The sequence below is a fragment of the Impatiens glandulifera genome, chromosome 2 (assembly GCF_907164915.1).
Source record: "Impatiens glandulifera chromosome 2, dImpGla2.1, whole genome shotgun sequence".
Classification (NCBI taxonomy): Eukaryota; Viridiplantae; Streptophyta; class Magnoliopsida; order Ericales; family Balsaminaceae; genus Impatiens; species Impatiens glandulifera.
Window position 1 is genome coordinate 16,577,585 of NC_061863.1, and position 22,810 is coordinate 16,600,394.

The window sequence follows — 22,810 nt, forward strand, 5'->3', positions numbered from 1 at the left end:
TCCATATTCAGAAATATCACACAAACAGTGTTTACATGACAGGCAACAAGTTTCCAACCCCAGATCCAACAGAATGTCTTCGTTGGAAGGTGGAGAAAGGTCTGCATGTTTCGTTCAGCCAGTGGTACCACTCCTCCCATGAAGACATACTTTGATTTCCCCTTACATTTTCAGAAAGCAGAAGCTGCATTTGGTGTGGGTTTTGAACCTTCTTTTACTGATATTAGCTATGCTTTTACGGTAGCACTTCGGCGGGCAAATCTGAGTGTTAGGAACCCCAATTTTGTAGACATCCAGCCACCGAAAAAAGAAAAAAACTTGCCTTGGTGGGATGATATGAGGAACTATATTCATGGGAATATTAGCTTGTTTTTGTCAGAGACAAGTTTGAATATTTTTGCTACACCAGATCCATATGAAAAGAACGATACACTTCAAATTTTCACTGGGCATATGGAAATTCATCAGTCAGATGGACGAATTTATGTTTCTTCAGCGGATTTTAAGGTTTTCGCTAGTAGTTTGGATACTTTGTTGAGAGATTCAAACTTAAACTTTCCAAAGAGGGGTGTTGGACCTACCCTAGACATACCATACCTTACTGTTGAAGTGATAATGGAATGGGGATGTGATTCTGGAAATCCAATGAATCATTATTTGTTTGCACTTCCAAGTGAAGGTGTGGCTCGGGAAATAATTTTCGATCCTTTTAGATCTACATCCCTGTCCTTGCGTTTCGATATCTCGCTTAGATCATCTCCTTCTACAACTCAATCACAGGCTCCCCCTGTTGGAGAAGAAGCTGGTGTGGCTACAGTTTCTGATAATTGTAAAATGAATTCACCAACAATATCTGTGGGCACTTTTGATCTAACATGGCTAGCGAAGTTCTGTACCATTATGTACCTTCCTCCTGTCAAGCTGCGAACCTTTTCGCGTTGGCCTCGTTATGGAGTTCCAAGAATTGTCAGATCAGGCAATCTTCCAATGGACAAGGTGATGACAGAATTTATGCTGCGCATAGATATAACTCCGACTTGTATAAGACACGTGCCTCTAGATGACGAAGATCCAGCTAAAGGGCTAACTTTTAAGATGGAAAAGCTGAAATATGAAATGTATTTTGGTCGAGGTAAGCAAATTTTTACATTTGATTGCAAGCGTGACACACTTGATCTCGTTTACCAGGGAGTTGACTTTCATATGCCTAAAGCTTACCTGGATAAAGAAGCGTGCGTGAGTGTTTCAAAAGTTATTCAAATGGCAAAGAGGAAAATTTCAAAATCTCCTTCCATGGACAAAGATGATAAAAATATCTCTACTAATGGTAGTAATGAGAAGCATCGTGATGATGGTTTTATATTTTACTCTGATTACTTTACAATCCGAAAGCATTCGCCCAAGGCTGACTCTGCAAGGCTAGTAGCTTGGCAAGAAGCTGGGAGAAGAAATAAGGATATGGTACATGTGAAGTCGGAGTTTGAAATTAGGAGTGATGGTGGTGAGCACACACACTCTGATCCAAGTGATGAAGATGACTATAACGTAGTAGTAGCTGACAGTTGTCAGCGAGTTTTTGTTTATGGTTTGAAGCTGTTATGGACAATTGAGAACAGAGATGCTGTTTTCTCATGGATTCGTGGGATAGGTAAAGCAATTCAATCAAAGCCTTCTCCTTCTCGACAATATGCACAGAGGAAATTGCTTGAGTACAATTTGTCGCAGAAACCTGAAAAATCTCAAGATGAGATTTCAGAATCACCTGCAACCGATGTTGTTCAGTCTTCAGATTCAGAAGCACCTCCATCTATAGTTGACACAGTTGAGGCTGAAAACGTATTGCCAGCTGCAGCTGGTAAGTTATAAGCTGACCACTTAAAGCTGATCTGGGGGTTTTCATAGCTTGTTAAAAGTTCTATGCATAGTGAACCCCAGATTATAGTAGGTCATATCATAAAATTTATAAAAACATATTCTTCTTTGCTAACAGCTTATATTATATGCATCTCTGTTAGCAATAACATATTCTTCTTTTCTATCAGTCAGGACAGGAAACAATGACACCGAGGAAGAGGGAACTAGTCATTTCATGGTGAATATTATAGAGCCACAGTTCAATCTTCATTCAGAAGATGCAAATGTAAGTTGTGGATGTAAACAGGAAGCTCTAATGGTTTTGTTTTAAACATTTCTTTCTTTAACCTTTCTGAACTTGTTGAGTGCATGCATCTTGTTGCCAATTTCTTTACTAATTAGAACATTCCTTGTTTCTTTATCTACATGACATGTTCCTTAACAATTCATTCCATGAGTTTATTTTAAACATACAAGACTAATATGAATTGCAGCATAGGTAAATTACAAGAGAATCTTGAATGCCTTATATATGCTCCAAGAGATAAGTAAAATATTCAAATACCACAAAACTATATTGATACTTCAACTTCCCCTTCAAGCATCTCTCTAACTGTAGAAAATGATCACAGAATACATCGACAGCTACAGATCATTGGCTCTAATCTCACTTCAAAAACATAGTGCATAAGCTTTCTATAGTAGTTGTCCTAAACTCATCAGCCAACAAAACAATATCAATATTCAGAAGTTATTGATTCTATCCGGCATAAAAAAGAAGCAATCCATAATCAACACAAAATATATTTTTAATTGATAAATAAACTATCCCTTATATGAAGGTGTTTTGACTATGTGGAATTATCAAACAAGGCCTATTCTAAAGCACACTTTTACCTTTTCAAGAAAGTGTGGGAGCTTTGTGTCTTCCCAACAAATGTTCATTTATGTCTATTTAGGAAGTTGTTTCATCATTTATTTACTTTTTCTTCTATTATTGTCTATAAAATATGCCAAATGGGGCTCTTTTTCTCTTTTTTGAAATTCATCCTTGTAGAAAATAATTTATTGCAAAGATTGAGACATCAAACATAAAAGCATGATAATGCCTAAAAAAGATGCTAAAGGTTTCCACCCAGATCAATCTTAACATGAATGATCTAAAATGTTAAGTGGGACTTTACTATTATCCTTGTATCGCCGAATACAATATCATGATTTTATGTTAATAGGGTTATATATTAAATTACATTTTGGATATGATTATTATAATTAAAAAAGGTGCTTTAATTGAATCTATGGAGGTTGCTTTGTAAATGGATGGTCTGTTCCAAACTAATATCTATTTGATAAGGGAGAGAGATTTAAACGTATGAAGGTGTAGTTGATGGAATTCAAGGATAAGATGAAAGCCTCACTTGGAATATTCAAGTCCTGCTATACCCAAACCTAACTTAGACATTTTAAGTAAACAACAAAATGCAACCTTCCCCCTATGGTATTCACACTTTCTATAGGTTATAGATATTTGTTTTTGAGTTGTTGTGCCTTGTTTAGGAGGGTGGGAATAGTTAAAAGCTAAATAAGTATTCTTGAATATGATAATAGTCTGCTCACTGAGGTTAGGACGTAGGAAAGTAGGACATCACTCTTCCCCCTGGTCACACTTCCTTTTTCTACACCAAGTCCAAGTTCAATGAGGACACACTAAAGAGACCTTTTCGAGCTCTCACAAGACACAATGCTTAAGTAAGACAAAAGACTCATAAACAGAGATTAAATAGTTAGAAATGATAAGTCCTCTAGATATGAACTTATGAAGTGATTTGAATGGACTTGCTTTTTTTGTTTTAAAAAAGTTAACAAAGTTGCATTTTATCTTTCCAAAAAACAAATAGTAATAACCATAGATAGATAACTAGGTCTAATTTTTTTTAAAAATGTCAACTTTCTTTTGTTAAAAGCAAAGAATGCGAGGGGGTGTTCAAATTTTACAAAGGGGGTTTTGGGGAAAAGCAAGACAAAAATACAAAAAAGGTAGATTCCAATAAGATAACAAAATTCTCATCCATGCAAGTTGCTCTTTTCTGGATTGTAGTAAACACATGAAGAAGGAAGTCCTTGATTCTTTTGATGCCGAAGCTTCTCCCTTGGAATGTTTTGGTGTTCGCTTCTTTCCAAATTATCCACCACACGATGAGGGGATGTACTTCCGGTCATCAGTAATTGTGCCCCGAATCCCATCCAATCCATTAATCCCAAAAATCGTTAACTTTGAGCGGCATAACCCAATAAAAACTGATGATGGTCTGCAGGAGGGCCTGCATGTTCTTGGCAATATCAGAAGTTATTGCCAAGGCAACACTTTATATCGTTTATTCACTCTTCATGCGAAGGCAACACTTTCTTCCAAGGTATCCGTGAAGTGGACTTCTAAAGGGTCGCCTGATAGATAACTCTGATCTTGCAATCTGGGGAGCTGATCTGGTTGAACGAATCGTCTGTCTCGGGTTGGATAGTAACTTGCAATATGGTTTCCACAAGTCTGGCAAATCTACCCTCCTCAATGAGAGAGAGACTGTTGGGAAAAGTGATCCTCCAGTCGACGAGGCTATAAAAATGTCTGCCACTTTAGCATCATTCTTGTTTGTAACGTCATAAAGATCCCGGAAAGAGTCCATCAAAATCCCGCTTGGGTGGCCATGTATTATTCTAGAAATTGATCTTCTTGCATTTCCAGTGTGAAGAATAGAAGGGGTGAAGGGCCTGCCTAATTTAGTGATTCACCCTAGAGACTTTTACCCCGGTAAGATCTTCCAGCATGTGGAATCGATTTATTGTCGTGAAGTCCATATTTGGCGATGATAAAATTCTTCCATAGGTTCCCACTTGAATAAATCTCCACCACCATTTGCAAATGAGGGATGTATTTGAACAGGGAGAGGTTCTTGATCTCGATCCCACCATCAAGCTTATTAAGCTTTGTAACAACATTCCACCATGCCAAATGAGAAAAACTTGATGATTCGTGTTGCCCCAATGAGTTTTTTTTCATGATGGAATCCATTTGGCCATCGACATCAGAATTGGGAAGATGGACAAAGTTAAAATTTGAATTGTTGCATTGGAGTTCCTGATGAGAAGTACCAACCTACTCCTTTTGAAAGGAGTTTGGTCTTCCAAAGGGCCAGTCTAGACCCTATTTTTGTCGATGATAGAGTTTCAAATGTCCTTACTATTTATCCTGGCTCCAAAAGGGAAGCCAAGTACTTGAAGGGGAGTGTGAGCCGATTCTGAACCCCAAAATATCAGCTAACCTATATGTGTTTGGTACTTCGCCGATAAAGAAAAGCTCCTACTTATCCTTGTTGATCTTAAGCCCCGAACACGCTTCAACCGTCCCGAGCACGCTTGAAAAGGATCAGAATCTTCTTGAGCGAGTGATGGTTATCAAGCACTACTATTTTCGGATCAGATAACTAGGTCTTTTTTTGAAAAAGGTCAACTTTTATTAAAAAGAACGCAAGATGCGTTCAACCGTTACAAAAGGGAAGTAAAAAACAAAACAATAAATAAGAAAACAACATAAGAATATTAAATGCCAATAAAATAAAAAAATTCCCTTCCCGTACAAGCCCCTCTTTTTCGGATTGATGCGAACTAGGTCTTATTAAGTGAAGAAATTGTTCTTCACACCATGGTGCTTATCAAGCACTACTATTTCCCTCAAATGAGCTAAGATGGCATCAATTTGATGTTGGACACCACTTAATGTGCTTTTACATCAAATAATTGTAATAAATGATTCATCTCTAAAACAACTTGTGGCCCTATGGGAGACTTTGACTAAAAAGTTCCTAGGTATTGATATAGTTGTAGATCCATATTTCCAATTCCTATCATAGTTTGTTTTCTTTTCTAGGTATTCATGTTTTACATGCAAGTAGTTAACCATGTAAGGAGAAGTTAACTTCATATTGTTAGAACATTGGTGAGTCTAGGTTCTATTTTCATTACTAAATAAGGAAGCATTAACTGGTACACTATAAGAAGGATTGCCATTCTGGAACAATTTCACTTATTCTTTTACTTGGTCTTTACATGTACAGGGTAGATTTCTTCTTGCAGCTGCCAGTGGGCGTGTTTTGACTCGTTCATTTCATGCAGTCGTCCAAGTTGGATCTGAAATGCTCGAACAAGCACTTGGCACTGGTGGAAGCATGCAAATTCCTGAAATTCAGCCTGAAATGGCATGGAACCGCATGGAATTCTCAGTGATGTTGGAACATGTGCAAGCCCATGTTGCTCCAACTGATGTTGATCCAGGTGCTGGATTACAGTGGCTACCAAAAATCCGTAAGAGCTCCCCAAAAGTGAAGCGTACTGGTGCTTTACTTGAAAACGTATTTACACCCTGTGATATGTTCTTCCGTTTCACAAGACACAATGGGGGGACCACTGATATGAAGGTATTTCTGGATATTTCATTCTTGATTGCATTATGTTGTCCAAGTGAGATTCTGTTTCAGTTAATTCTATTTATTAATTTGCTTCTTCATACCTTAATAATTATTTTATCAACATCATGCGGTCGCTGTTATCAGTTCCCCTGCGAATTCATGGAATTCTTTGATAAAAAGGTTTTATCTCTTACAGATTAAACCCTTGAAGGAGCTGTCTTTCAATTGTCAGAATATTACAGCAACTATGACATCAAGGCAGTTTCAGGTTATGCTAGATGTGCTGACTAATCTTCTTTTCGCGAGAGTACCAAAGTAAGACATGTTAAAAAAATGTAATTTGTTTAATATGGAGTTCACAGGTGATAAATATTAGTAGATTTTCTCAATTGAGTTTCATGAAGTAACAAAAGTTACCTTCTAGCAATAAAAAACCTAATCTTCTGAATTTGTTTTATATTTGCTGAGGCTTTAAAATCTAACTTGATTGTTTAGTTGCTTTTCTTGCATAAAGACGATAATATAAGAGCCTTCTCTCGGCTGTATAAAATTGATTCTGGTTTGGGTGGTGATCGCTAGCATCACAAGATTCATATGACTTTAAGTAGTTCATAAGGGTTCTTTTAGCTAGTAAAATTTAATTATAGTTGGGGGTCCTTGAATGCTTAACAATTTCTAGCATTCATTAAGACTGAAATATCTAAGGACTTCCTTTATAGAGAGAATACCTAATGTATCCCCCATGTGATGAGTAACACCCAATTGTGAGATGTAGAAACATATGTTGTTGGATTACTTGTATGAACCAAAGTTGCAGCAGATGGGCAGAGAATAATTGTCATGATTAGATCTATCATGCAAGCTAACACATTCTCTATGATATAACTTCTTTTTAGTGTTTCAGGGGCTTGTAAAGTAGCTCTGATGTATAGGATGTTATTTTTTCTTTTGCTATATGCTTCTGTTTTCCTTATTAAGTAGATGTTTTCTCACATGAATAATACATATGGCTTATTATCAGAATTCTTCTGAATAGATCTTTCAATTACAGCACATACAATTTACTTTGAAATATTAAAAAGTCTATACAACTCTGCATGATGAAATTATGTTTCTTTATGAACTAATTGGCTTTTTCCTGTGATTTAGACCACGAAAAAGTAGTCTATTAACTGAAGAGGGAGAAGACATGGAAGAGGAAGCTGATGAGGTAGTTCCTGATGGTGTTGAAGAGGTAGAGCTAGCGAGAATCAGTCTTGAACAAAAAGAGAGAGAACAAAATATGATCCTTTTTGACATCAGGATGATGTCTAGTAATGATGATTTTTCTACTCAAATGAACCTTGAGAAGGAAGGCAATTTATGGATGATAGAAGGTAGAAGACCAGTATTGGTGAGATACTTGCAAGCCCTATTTATTTTTCTGGTTAAGTTACTATACATTCATTGGCGTTTCCTATCTAATATGTTTCTTTTCTGTCACGCCCCGAACCAAACAAATGAGGCATGTAGTCGCCGCATGTCATTTCCATACATAACATTCCAGGCTAACAAAAATCTTTAAGCATTAACATAATAGACTAAGACCTTCATTCATCATCAAAAGTTTTCAAACTTACATAATTCTTTTGCCATTTCAACATTAGTTCAAAATAGATGATGACATCACATTCTTACAAAAACTATATTTTCCTATTTGCACTCTCTATACATCTATAGTAATACAAAATAGAGAGTTAAACTTCCTTACGGCTAGTCTAAATATATACCGTCTTCTTCCCCAAAGTCCTCCTGACTAATCCTTGTTCTTATCTGAAAGGAACCCAATAAGAAAATCACATCGTTCTACAGCTGGATAAAAAAAATATATATAACTTAATAGAAACCAATTCTTAAATAGATGTAGAAATTCTTTATCACAAAATCGTATGTATACTTATTATAGCTCTGGGATCTTTTATCTCATCCCCTGATTGTTTGTTACACAAACTTAGATGCCACTGACCTTAATATTGACTAAAGGTTATTTATAAAGGTTGGCATATCAAATGCTCAACCTACAGGGTTGAGTCAAAGAATTGAAAAGAATAGTTCTTGCATTTTGCTCAAATATTCTTCAGATTTGGCATGCATTATTGGCTTCATGCTATCTGCTTACCATTTTTATCAGGCTTTAGTCCAATTATACAGGAAAATACTATTGTTAGATCCTTCTAGGCTTGGAATCATGTAATCCATTTTTGTGTCTGATTTTGGCACAATTAAACATTTATGCAGGTTCAAAAAATGAAAAATGAGCTTGGTAATGCAAAAAAAATGAGAAAGGCTTCATCAGCTTCACTAAGAGAAGCTTTGCAAAAAGCAGCACAGCTAAGACTTGTTGAGAAAGAGAAGAACAGAACTCCATCATGTGCTATGCGTATTTCGGTGCAAATTAATAAAGTTGTTTGGACTCTGCTTGCAGATGGAAAAACATTTGCTGAAGCTGAGATTAGTGATATGGTGAGTTTGAGAACAGCTTTTTGAAGTTAATATTATTTGAAAGGGCATAAATAAGAATTGGAAGATTTTTCTAATTTAGAAGCATGTAATATCTATTAAACCTCGAGCCACTTGATAAGAGATGCTCTTTTATTATTTCTAAATGGTATCACTGAAACTTCAATTTTCTTAACCACATGAGTCTATGAAACTGTTATTGTATTAGGCTGATCGGGTATTTTATTACATAATTCTTCTTGGTTCTTGAGACAAATCAACTCTTTCAACAAGTTAATATTTGATTATTCTATGATAATGTTAATTATTTCCATCTTTTGAATTTTATCTCGTACTGAGTCACTATTTGCTATATTATCATGTCTGTTTCCAGATATATGATTTTGATAGGGACTACAAAGATTTTGGTGTGGCTAAATTCACAACAAAGTACTTTGTCGCGAGAAATTGCTTGCCTAATGCAAAATTTGATATGGTGTTGTCTCCATGGAATCCTCCTGCTGACTGGGGCAAGTATGTATTATTCCATGCTATTTGCTGATAACTGAGTTTTGTCTCTAATATATTGTACTTGCTACATCCGTTGATGTCACATATCCTTTTCTTATTGCCATTACGTTCCCAGAGGTCTTAATTTATGTTCACTGTGATGCTTGATTCCTTTGTCTTACCTGATCCCTGGTGCTGTCAAATCATACTGTCATATGTGACCAGAATAGCAGGAGTGTTCTAGTCGAAATTCATATTGAGATAATATTTGTATCTATAGCTTTTATAAACACATGGCTGTCAATCCTGGAAAGTTAATCCTGAGGAAGACGTTTACTTCTAGATATCAGTTTCAAGAAGTAATCAGCATGAAGTTTTCTTTTAATTCTCTTCTATAGTTGATTGCCTAAAGCTAAGGAAGACAATACTGTCTTCTGCCTAAAGGCTCAGGAACACAAATCCCTAGCCAAGCCTCATCAGAGAGACAGCTACTCTGATTGATTATTGACTGACTAAATCATTTCTTTTATTTTGAAAGTCAATTTTTCATTAAAAGGGAATGCTCGATCAAGCATTATAAATAGGGAGACGGAGAAGGGAAAAAACAAGGAAACAAGAGTACAAAAAGCTTAAATTTCTAATAAGATAAATATTTTTTAATCCTGTACAAAACCCCCTTTTCCGAATTGAAGTGAAAGCGTGAAGCATAAAGCCTTTGATTTTTTGACGTCAAAGCTTTTTCCTTGAAAATTCATTTTGAAAGAGATCAACTTCTTCATTAGAATAAAAAGGAACGCAAAATGCGTTCAAACAATATAAAGTGGTGAAGGGAGAAGAAAAACAAAATAAAAAAAGAAGTGGAACAAGTGAAAACAATGGCACTAAAAGACTAAATATCAATAAGATCAAAAAATTCTCATCCTATGCAAAATCACCTTGGAAAATTCATAAATCTTTCTTTTCAAATTGTCCACCACATGAGAGTCATAGGCTTCAAGTCATCACTAATTTTATTTCATGATCCCCTACTAATCCAATTATCCCGGAAATTGGTGACTTTGAGCGGCACGACCCATTGGAAATTGAGAATATTCTGCATGTGGACCCACATGTCCCTTACAAGATCACAGGAGGCATCACATGTCCCTGGAAAGATCACATTGGAACAGAATCAGAATGTGGTCTACCATTTCTTATAAGGCTTCTTGCCTTCAAACATTCTGAGTAACTTATGTAGCTTCTTTTTTTCTATATAACAAAACTAGTTATGAGAAGCTTATTATACTTTACAAAGTTAAGTGAGAACCTAGCAGGGGACAGCATCGTGACCTTAGGCTGGGACTAGGAGACCTTGATGATCTTTGAAGCTCACAAGAATTAGGTTTTAGACAAGTGGTGGCATCATTTGACATCTCTCTAGTCTAGACCTGATCCAACTAAAGAGAAGAGAGAACACACCAAAGTTTCATGCTAAGTTGGCTATATTAGAAGCTTCTTAGGAAGGTGCTCCATACAATGACTCTGCACTGCTGATGATCCAAAGAAAACGGGTTCTTCCAGTATAGAGGCCAACTTGTTACAAGAAGATTTCATGGAAAGGGCTCTATGGGGCTTGCAGGAATACATAATGTATATTAGCTCCAAAGTGCATAAGATGCTTAAGATAGCATTCATCATCTTCTTCCAGATTACTTTTGTGTTGGAAGCATGATACAGCCTAATGAATGTTTCTCAGACCTAGTCATTTTAGGGACTAAAGGATGCTAAGGAGCTTAGATAACCTGAGACATGGTCCATGGAAAGATATATGTGTATGCCACCTATCTATGCTCTTTGTTGCATTATCATCTTAGTTTTTTTTAAGGTCAAACTTTTCATTAAAAATAGAAAGAACACGAGGACTGTTCAGAATTTACAAACAGGGGGAAGGGGGAGAAGAAGGCACAAAAATATATTACAAGGGCAATATCATCTTAGTAACATAGAGAGACTGACAGTGATTCCATATATTGAATGAACTTAGGAGTTTAAGAATCTCTATTATGATATAAGTGGAAAAGGAGAGGGTTCTTATCGGTCAAAGTTACCTTAGACAATAACTTGCAAGCATAAGACAACAATAAACATACTTTTATTTTGCTACATTTCTCACAAATAAGTGAACATCACATTGGTATAACATGCGGAAATGCTGACAAATAAGTTAGGCAATATATTAAAAATATAAAATTAAATATCATTTGCTTTTTTCACTGATTCATGTTTTTTATTCATTTTCTTCAACTCAATGAATTCTATTTCATTCTCCAATTCTTTGTAGAAAGGTAATGCTTCGAGTTGACGTGAAGCAGGGAGCTCCAAAGGATGGTGGCAATTGTCCCATTGAAAACTTCCAGGTAATTGACTGTTAATTTGGTTGGTATATTATCTATTTGAACTTTGAATTATCACGATCCTTCATCATTCCTGAAAGGATATGTATGTCTCTATAGATTTGTTAAGGGGATCAATTGTTAAACTTCTATGGAATATACATAAAAAAGGATTTATGAGAACGTATGAAGTGAGGACCTTTATTTTTTGGTTTCTTGGTAAAGGGGTCAACTTTTATGACATAGAGAAAAAGTCGTGAACATGAAGAGTGTTCACTTTCTACAAAAAAAAAAAGCGAAGACAAAAAAGAGAAACTGTCGGAAAAAAATGAAATCAAACAGGTTAGATTCCTATTAAGTGAAAACCTATATTTTGTGCTTCCAATAGATTGTTTCATTCAAGAAACAGATAACAACATATTAAATGATAATTTTATGGTGAAATATGCATTAACAGTAGAACTAGTTCAAATCATGGAGACGAAATATTAAGCAATGATATCTTACTAGTATATCACGCCTCTAATTCTAATACCACAAGCATATAAGCTGAATCTAAAATAAAGAAAGATTTTTATATCTATTTTTCTGGTTATTTTTTATTTTGTAAATGTAGCCTCCACAAGCTATATTCATAATCTGCATGATATAAGAAATTACGTTTATTCTTCAGGTTGAGATTTACCCCTTGAAAATACATTTGACTGAACATTTGTACCATGTGGTATGGGGGTATTTGTTCCCTGAAGAAGAACAAGACTCCCAGAGACGGCAGGTTAGAAAATATATGAACTAGCTTATTAGTATTTCATCATTTATTTGAAGCTAATAATCTTCCAATAACTTGTGATGTCCAGGAAGTTTGGAAAGTTTCAACTACTGCTGGTACAAAACGTGCAAAGAAAGGTTCATCTGTGTCTGATGCTTCTTCAATGGGTAACCTTTCAAAAGATCTCGAAGTTTCCTCCAAGACAAATCCTTCTTCTGGTAGCAACAAGGCGGATTCTGCCCAAGTGAGTTTTTTTTTGTTCCATTTATTATCAAATGGATATCTGGCACACATCACCTATATCAATAAATTGATTGTTGTCTGCATGTGTAAACCGTGACTTTTTTTTTTTCTTTTTCTCAACACGGTTAAGTGGATAATTTTTTATTCTTTTATTTGGAAAAGGTCCAACTTTTATATGTTTGGTTTATTTAGCTGTCAATGATTTTATGTAGCAGGGTTGTGGTTAATTTTTTTTTTTGTATTGTAGCCAAAACCTGGTATTTAGAAATAATATATTGGCAATGTAGCCTGTTCACCAAGATCTTGTTAGATCTACTTTTTAATTTTTTAAATAATCTGATTTTTTGGAGAAAAAAACGTTGTTTGATTAAAAGTGGATAATTTGGGGTTATTTTGGTTAAATGACCAAAATATTCTTTGCAGTTAATATTTTAAAATGTTATACAAAAATAAAGTAATGCTAGTTTATCATTTGAGTTGATAATTTGAATGATTTGATCAATGAAGTGATTGTTTATCGGGGTGACTTAGACTGAATCCAAATAACCCTTTCATCAAACAAAGCCCAACTTTTTGATTTGCTTAATATTTTAGTAAAAGTGGATGCAGAAGGAATCAAGCAATGTTATAACGGGTGGATGCAAAAACCAAATTCTAAACACATGGTGCATTATAGCTCCTTATTTGGCCTCTGCAGTCCAATTCTGAGTCCCTTCACTCTCTTGACTATTACAGGCAACAAAGAATAAAGCAAATGCAACTCGTGGTTCAAACAGTGAGCTTAGGCGAACAGCTTCTTTCGATAGAACATGGGAAGAAAACGTAGCAGAGTCTGTGGCAGATGAACTAGTAATGCAGGCTCAATCTTCAAAAATGGGATCCATTGGTATTGAACTGCAAGATGAACCTGGTAAAAATAAGCAAAAAGATAACAAGACTAGTAAAACGGGTAAAGCAGCATCCCAAGAAGAAAAGAAAGCGGTAAAACAACAAGACGATAAAAAAACTAGACCTCGAAGACTGCGCGAGTTTCGCAATGTCAAGATAAGTCAGGTCCGTAATTTTTTTCGCTAGAAACTACTGAAACTTTTCCATTTTAGTTTTTTCTTTCTTATTCTCTTTGTTAAACATCTGATTCGGAATGTGGAATAGGTTGAACTCTTAGTAACATACGAAGGACCGCCATTGTCTTTTACTGAGCTAAGGTTGCTCATGGATACATTTCAACGTGTTGATTTTACTGGAACATGGAGCCGGTTATTCTCACGGGTCAAAAAGCATGTCATTTGGGGTGTCCTAAAGTCTGTTACAGGAATGCAGGTATAAGATATTATTGTCATACCTTTTTTTCATGCCATTAAGTGAAGATGATTTTGTCTTTTCTTGCTCATTAACTGCTTTGTCCTTTCCAACAAGGATATAGCCATAGATGTTCTTTGCACACCTACTGCGTTTCATAATGTGTGGAATAATGATGCAGATATAGCCCTTGTTTGATCTGGTAGACCTTGAATAACAAGATGGTTATTTTCAAATAACTCCGTTTGATGTAGGTTTTGAAAAACCATGTTATATGGGGTTATTTGAGTAAAAAGATATTAAGGGTATAACTATATATGAATAAGTAAAAAAATAATTATGGGTTTGAATGAAATGATTATAAGTCAATTGTTTTATTTGGAAATAATCCCCAAATAACCCACCTCAAATAAGTTCATAGTTACCCACTCATGGTAGCTCAAGTGATAAGTTTCTTGAACTAATAGGCGGTCATAGGTTCAATTCTAACTAAGAACACTTTGAATAATGTGGGGGTCATAACGATGGGATGCAAACAAACAAACAAAACAATCTCATAGTTCTAGCACAATATTTTTTTATAAGAAACTAACCATTTTCATTAATCCATATATTTGCGAAGACAGTTCTAGCAAAAGATTACTTGATAAGTCTTGCCAATTTTTACCATGTTGATTAGGACAATATCGAATGTTTTAAGTCTTAGACACATTTCATCTAATTTGGTCTATTCTAAGAGATATTCAGTTCTAAAGTCACATGGAGCAATTACAGAAATGATTTTTATGTTTTGACCTCTAATAATTTTGCACTTTTTTTTTATATAAATAACCAAGAACTATTTCAAGTTTTAGAATCCAAAATATCTTGAAATCGTCATTGATATTGATCACATCCTAGTCTCTTGCAGACGCGTCTTCCACATAATTATAGAATTCCATTGATTGATGAAAAGCTGGATTATTTGGGTTAAATGATAAAAATATATTTAGTATTTCATATTTTAAAATGTTAATAGAATATATAAAACAAGGGTATTTAAGTAAGTCAAATGATGTTTATTCTTCTGTTTACTGTTGTAGGGTAAGAAATTTAAAGCTGCGTCAAACAGCCAAAAGGAGACCCCGAGTACAGCTGTTCCAGATAGTGAAAATACTCTCAGCATCACTGATGGATCTTCAGCTGATAAATCTAGTCAAAACCTGCTAGCTTTGGCTGCTCAGCGTTCGGTTGATGGAGCTGGGGATGGATTTGTGACGTCAGTAAAAGGACTTTTCAGTACCCATAGGAAAAAAGCCAAAAAGTTTGTTCTTCGTACAATGAGGGGTGAGGCTGAGAACGAGTTTGCTGGGGATTGGAGTGATGGAGATGCGGAGTTTTCTCCCTTTGCACGTCAACTAACCATATCTAAAGCTAAGAAACTCATTCGACGACATACGAAGAAGTTCGATGCTAAAGGACAGAAAGGTTTGTTTATTACTCTGCAACATTTCATAAATTCAGTTAATTTGCTGGAAATGCTGTTTGATTTTAGAATTTATGGTCAACTGCCCTGCAATTGGGTTGTTCTTAGGCATTGTTTGATTTAGGGTTATTTTATAAATAACCCTGCTTTTAGGGTTATTTGAGTAAAAATGAAATCATGGTATAAATATATAATGGATAAAAGAAAAGAAAATATAAAATAGAAGTTATTTTGGTTGAAGATTTGAATGATGTGATATATATAGATTAGATGGTGGGTTATTTGGATATAATCTAATATAACTCACAACAAACATGGCCTTAATCTATTCTAAGACCTGAAGCTTTTGTTATAATTTTTTTTTTAATTTCTAGTTGGAAACACTTGTGTATTTGTATTCAGATGAACAATGTCTAAATATCCCCACACTAACTTATGCTTTCAAGGCCTTGATTGTTTTTGGGGTATTTGAAAATAAAAGGGTATAAATAACTTGGTTATATAAGGGAAAAGGCACTAGTGACATAAAGAGATTGTTTGTTGGAGGGTATAAATATATAATGAACATATAGTTCCAAAAAAACAGGGTATTTTGATTGATGCTTGGAATGATATGATGGTAAATTGGATAACGGATTACTTGAAAATATCAAATAACCAAAATCATAAGTGTCAAATGCAAATAGGGGTAACCCCACCAAGGTAGTCAGTCGTAAGAGTCGGCTTAAGAGACCAAAAGGTCTGAGCGTTTTGAGTTTAAGGAGGGGACCATGCATGTGGGGTGTCATTCTAGTTCTCCTTTAATTAAAAAAAAAAAAATAGGAATAACGGTTGCTTGTGAGATTGCTTGTGAGAGAGAGTTTATTCAAGATTAACTTTCTGAGAATCCATATTTATTAAAAGTAATATCTTTTTAGGATAAAAAACCTCTATGTAATCTCATTTGGATTCACATTGAGAAACAAACATGATGGCCTAAAAGCATTCCAACATGCTGACAACAAATAATTTCTTATGATCTTTCCTTTTGGGGTCCCTATAAAATGGCTTATTGAACCATTAATCAAATAGTTTGCTAACACATAAATTGTTTTATTCTTACATGATCAGATTCCTCGGAGCAATCATCACCAACGGGAGAGATGGTCAATTTTGAAGTGTCATCTTCAGACGAATCCTCAGCTGACGAGAATGAGCCGCGTGATTAGAAATCTGTGAAAAGTATATTTATTGATTGACAATTGCTTGGCTTTTTGCAATTAACGTATATAAAGTATACCCACATGGAGAAAGTATATAATGTCCCTGAAATTTTCTCAAGAAAGAAGAAGGATTGCTGAAACTTTACAGTTTGTATTAGACAAATATATGAGTGAAGAGAGAAAGTGAAAAGGAAGGTATACAGATTTCTGTTTTTATTTTCTTAAATTTATATACATGATGGTATCTTTAAAACAAGACAGTGGAGGATTATATGATTAAAATTCCTGCTTTTATTTTGGGTTTGATAGCATCATAAGAATGGATGTGGACTCTAATGAGTTCCATAGTCAATTTTATCCAATCTCCATGTTTGCAAAATATAATTTGTAATAAATGATCACAATATAACACTATTTCATTTGACTTTTAATTTTTTTTTTGGCTATAGAAGGTTTTGTGTTTTTGGTTATTATTTATATTCTATAAGCTTGTGGCTTGGCTGACAAGTTTTGAGGTTTAGCAATTAGACTAGGGCTAAAAACGAGTCGAGTCGAGCTCGAGTAGAGGTCTACTCGAGCTCGAGCTCGAAAAAATTTCAACGGCTCGAACTCGATCGAGTATCAAAATTAAAGCTCGAGCTCGAACTCAAAACAAGTACTCGAGCTCGACTCGAACTCGACTCGATTAGCTTGAATTTTACCGAGCTCAAGAGCTCAGCTCGACTCGATTAGTTCGATTCATAGCTCGAACTCGACTCGAAACATACAAAATTAAAACATATCAACTAAATAGTTTCACACTTTCAATATATCAAAAGATTACAACAAAATGAATAAACATATAGAATTATTCATTTCACCTAAAACATAAACATTCCATCAAAATCAAATAGAACACACAACATTACACATTAAAACATTCAACTTAAAACATAACCATTCTAACTAAAAATATCTAAAATCCAAAGTCCAAACATACAATATATTAAATTAGTCCAACATAGAACAACCAAACTTACTTAATCAAAACTCCAAAGTTCTTCTAGATCTTGATTTTTTTGTGATTCTTCCCCAGCATGTGAAACAATTGTTTCATCTTGTTGAAGTTCATCACCAATTTCATTGCTCTCAATTTCATCTACAGCTGCTACACCATCTACGGACATAATTGATCTAAAAGCCACCAAAAAATTCATAATATATGATGAGTTAGAATTATATTATATGACAAGGACGTAATGCAAAAACATACTTTCTAACTGTAAATATAAACGAAGCAGCATGAAAGATTACCTGTTGAAAGACCGAATATCTGTAAAAGGAACCTCACGAATGGTGTAAAGATTCTTATCTGCGTAATATTAGAAAATTTCATTAAATGCAGTATTACAGACCTTTGATTTGGGACAGTATTACAGTATTACAGAAGTGGTCTTTAGGGATTTAGGTATTACAGAGTACAGACTTAAATGCAGTATTACAGTATTCATATTAGCAAGATTCCTAAATGCAGATATTAAATTGAAGAGAATCTAATTCTTTGTTGACAGATCGGAAGTATAACATATCGAATCTATGCAAGATCGAAAGAGAATAAAAAAGAAATTAAAATGAAAATAAAAAAGGGGAAAACGATGAAAACCTTTCGGTGTTTTGCATTGAGCTCCTTGGTGACGTTTGCTTTCTCGTTTGATGAAAACCTAGTTCTTTGTTGGCGGCTGTCCGAATGAACTATGGAGGAGAAAAGGTTAGGGATTTTGGAGGAGAAAGGTTAGGGTTAGGGATTTTGGACTTTGGAGGAGAACTGGAGAAGAATGAAGAGGGAGGGTGCCCGTTAGGGATTTAGCCATTTAGGGTATAAATTTATATTTTATATTTTAATACTCATATTTTATATTTAATTAAAGTATTACAATTTTTTATATTATAAAAAGTAAATATAAAATATAAAATATAAAATATAAAATATAAAATATAAAATATAAATTAAAAAATATATATAAAATATAAAATATAAAATATAAATTAAATATAAAATAGATTAATATAAATTATATATATTCGAGTAGCTCGTCGAGTACTCGAGCCGAGTATATAACTACTCGAACTCGGCTCGATTATATAACGAGTCGACCTCGAGCATGCTCAAGCTCGAGTTTGACCGAGCTCGAGTCGAGCTTTGACCGAGCTACTCGCGAGCAGCTCACGTGCAGCTCGTCTCATTTTCAGCCCTAAATTAGACTTATTAGAGAACTAGTTTTTTTTTTTCTTTTGGAAGGTACAAAATAAAATAACAAAGCCCATTTGTATTTACAAAATTATTCATTCAAGTAAATTTAATTTAAGAAAAAATATAATTTTAATTAAGTAATGATAAAATAATATATATATATATATATATATATATATATATATATATATATATATATATATATATATATATATATATATATATATATATATATATTAATAAGTTTAATAACATTTTGTTTTCAAACTCAGGTTTATATAGTTCAATTAAATCACTTTTAATCTAAGAACAAAGTTAGATTTATATAAATTTTTAGGTTTCTTAAAATTTTAAAATATTAAATTTACCAAGATTTTATGATTTTTGAGTTTATAAATTATTTTGATTTTATGATTTTATACATTTTACACAAATAGATTGAATTTAAAATTTAAAAAATATTATTACTTATTCAAATAATAAATAAATGAACTCAGATAATTGATTTGTAATTTTTTTTTATTGTTTTTAGACTGATTTTATACTTAATTATATATACATATAATTAATATTTTCTTAAAATAATTAAACATACAATTTAAAATAAAGTTTCAATTTACAATAACTACCTATTTTAGGTAAATTATCAATCTTGAATAACTTTGTTGAGATATTTTCTCAAAAGATTAAGCCATAATAAATAAATAGTATACACAACTTTTATTCTACATGGTAATACATTATTAAATAATTGAATTCTCTAATTAATTTGATTGGCTTGTTAATTTTTATAGCAAGTTGATTCTCATCCAATTTTATAACTATATATGATATTATATAATTAAAATAAATACATTATAAAATTTATTTTAGATAAATAAATTTATATCTAATTATAGAATAAATAATTATGTATTCATGTATTTTTACACATTTATATATAAAATAAATAAAGTTAATTTAATTGTAGTTTTTATTTATATATTTTTACAACTTTTTTCTTAGATAATATTACTTAATTCACTCTATTAAAAAGAGGATAAATAAATTTAATTCATACTTAATTTTAATAATAGGCCTGAAATCACTTTTTCAAGAAGTAAAAAAATGAGGGCATCTGATTTGATAAATGCACCCCTCAATACAATCCTTATTTATACCAAGGAAGGTCCTAAGTTCAGTCATTTCTTGAAATGTGTAGATACATCTAAATTTGAGAACACCTATAGAATAAAGGCATGTTATATTTTAACTTAAATAGAGTACAGAGAAACTAATTATTTCTCAACAAGGTCACGATTTGGAACTTGAAAATTAATTCTCAACAAGGTCTCGATTTGGAACTTGAAAATTAATTCTCAACAAGGTCACGATTTGGAACCTGAAAAAGATTTATTGTACAAAGATATTTTTACATGCAAACATGAACAAATCCAAAATTAGTATATAATTCGAGATTTTTTCTGTATGTATTTAAGAAAGGACATGATAAGACACTGCCTCATACAATAATGATTTATGATTGGTACCTTATGCTAATGTAAGATTCTTATTAAGATCATTACAGTTGGTACCTTATGCTAATGTAAGATTCTTATTAAGATCATTATAGTTCCTTGATTTATGATTGGTACCTTATGCTAATGTAAGATTCTTATTAAGATCATTATAGTTCCTTTTAGGGTGGCTTACGAAATGGCTGATGACATCTCCCATGTTAGGTGTTAGGTTAGGGTGGGTGATACCACTTAAATTTCGACCAATCTTTCAAACAAGAACAGGTTTATAACGCTTTCATATAAATAAAATAATAAAATAAGAGTAATAATAATTATAATAAATATTTATTTTTTTAATTATTACTATTTTAATTTATTTATTTCATATATATATATATATATATAATATAAAAATAAAATTTATAAATTATTATAATATTGCCTAAGAAATATTAGGGTTAATGGGTTAATATAAATAAATAAAATATATTATATAATTTAAATAAATAAAAAATATATGATATTATAAATTTAATTCATACTTATTTTTAATTTTCATATAAATAAAATATATGATATTATATAATTTAAATAAATATTATAAAATTTATATTTAGATAAATAAGTTTACATTAACCAATAAAATAACAAAATAGAGTAATATTGACAATGAAATTATAACAAATATAATATTTTTAATTGTTACTATCTTCATTTATTAAATTTTTAATAATACAAATACATATAATATAAAAATAAAATTTATAACTTATTATAATATTGTTTAAGAAATAGAATGTGTTTATGTGCTAATATAAATAATATAAAAGAAATATATTATAGAGGAGTGATAAAGAATACGATGTTTTTTTTTTTAAAACGACTTAGCGTCATTTTATTAAAATTTTCTAAAAATGGGAAAAAAAACCACGAGATCAAGAGATCATTCTAGACAGGCCTAGAATAATTTAGAAGTCGTAACATTCTGAATAAAAGCTAAAAAGCTAAAAACGTAAATGAATTATCTGATTACAATGATTTCAATTCTAATGAGTTTAAAAAACGGTAAATTCCCGTTCCTACAAATATTCCAGTTCTGCTCTGTGCTTGGAATTCTTGTCCACGTTCCTGCGAGGGCGCTGCAATCCGATACAATATCTTTCCATAACTCTTCAACGCTCCTGCGGGTTTTGTCATATACCCTTGCATTCCGTTCTTGCCAAATGTTATACACCATTGCTCCAAAGCCGCACTTGAACACGCTTGTTGCGAATCTATTTCCCTTGGCTTTGAGTAGTGCTGCATCTTTGATTTCATTCCATTCGCTCGGGAAACTGACCAGCTCCAGGCTTTTATAGAATCTGTCCCAAAGCTCTGAAGCAATGCATCAACTCCCGAATAGGTGATCTATGGTTTCTTCATTTCCTCTACATAGAAGACAGTTCGTGTCCGGGATGCTCATATACTTGCTGATACGATCACAAGTGTTGAGTCTTTCCTAGAAGGCGAGCCATATGATGAACTGGTGTCTAGGGATAATCTTCGTTGACCATACAAGAGGAGCCCATTCTACTTTCTGTGCTTTTTCCCGGGTTACTTCCTATATTTTCTTCGATACCAACTTCCCATTGTCCTCAGTTTTCCATTCATGAATATCCGGTCTATCGTGTAGTTGTATGTTACTTATATGATCAAGTATCCTCTGTCCTTCTGAATTTCTACTCAGGAGTGAGTCCCATTCTCGTCTTTAATGTCTCTGATTTTCGCTTTTGTGCAGTCCCTTCTGATGCGGGTATTTTGAAACTCCTCCTTATGGATGATAGGCTGATTTTTGAACCAAGGGTCGTGCCAGAATAGAGCACATTCCCCGTCCCCTAGCCGGATGTCATAAAGATTTGCAATATCGCTTCTTAGTTTAAGAATCTTTTTTAGAGACCAGCTCATACCTTCATGAATTTTGCAGGTCTAGATGCTGGTTTCTTATTTCATAAACCTCGTATGCACCCATTTGATCCATAGTGACTCCTGATTGCGCTCTAAAGCCCACAGATGCTTGAAGGTGAGAGCCTTGTTCCACTCGATACAGTTCTTCAAGCCGATGCTTCCCTCGTCCTTCGGTTTGCAGAGAGCGGTCCATTTGACTTTTTTTCCTCCTCTTCTACTACTGCCCCAGATAAAGTTCCTCATCAGTGTATCGAGCTCCTTCATTACCTTCTTCGGAATGACCATTTGCTGCGCCCAGTAGCCAACTATGCCCATGACCACAGTTTTGATAAGTTCGATCCTCCCTGCATAAGAAAGTTTTTTCGTTGCCCAGCCAGATATCGTGTTTTTACCTTTACAATCAACGGCTTGTAGTGTGAGATCTCGATCTGCTTCACGGTTAATGGAATTCCTAAGTACCTTACGGGAAAACTGCCTTCCTTGAT

The 22,810-nt window shown here is 33.5% G+C and overlaps 1 protein-coding gene across 2 annotated transcripts in view; it reads left to right on the forward strand.

Moving 5' to 3' along the window:
- Positions 1-17,025, forward strand: part of LOC124924036 (protein SABRE-like) — a 30,119-nt gene extending 13,094 nt beyond the window's left edge. For both annotated transcript variants that reach the window (XM_047464076.1, XM_047464077.1), the window contains exons 11-24: positions 43-1,855; positions 2,043-2,140; positions 5,964-6,323; positions 6,511-6,629; positions 7,464-7,707; positions 8,592-8,816; positions 9,187-9,326; positions 11,623-11,698; positions 12,348-12,449; positions 12,532-12,687; positions 13,422-13,739; positions 13,839-14,006; positions 15,068-15,452; positions 16,561-17,025. In XM_047464076.1, the coding sequence (XP_047320032.1) occupies positions 43-1,855; positions 2,043-2,140; positions 5,964-6,323; positions 6,511-6,629; positions 7,464-7,707; positions 8,592-8,816; positions 9,187-9,326; positions 11,623-11,698; positions 12,348-12,449; positions 12,532-12,687; positions 13,422-13,739; positions 13,839-14,006; positions 15,068-15,452; positions 16,561-16,658 (4,302 nt within the window). In that variant the 3' untranslated portion in view covers positions 16,659-17,025. The remainder of the gene's footprint in view (positions 1-42; positions 1,856-2,042; positions 2,141-5,963; positions 6,324-6,510; positions 6,630-7,463; positions 7,708-8,591; positions 8,817-9,186; positions 9,327-11,622; positions 11,699-12,347; positions 12,450-12,531; positions 12,688-13,421; positions 13,740-13,838; positions 14,007-15,067; positions 15,453-16,560) is intronic.
- Positions 17,026-22,810: the final 5,785 nt, after the last annotated feature.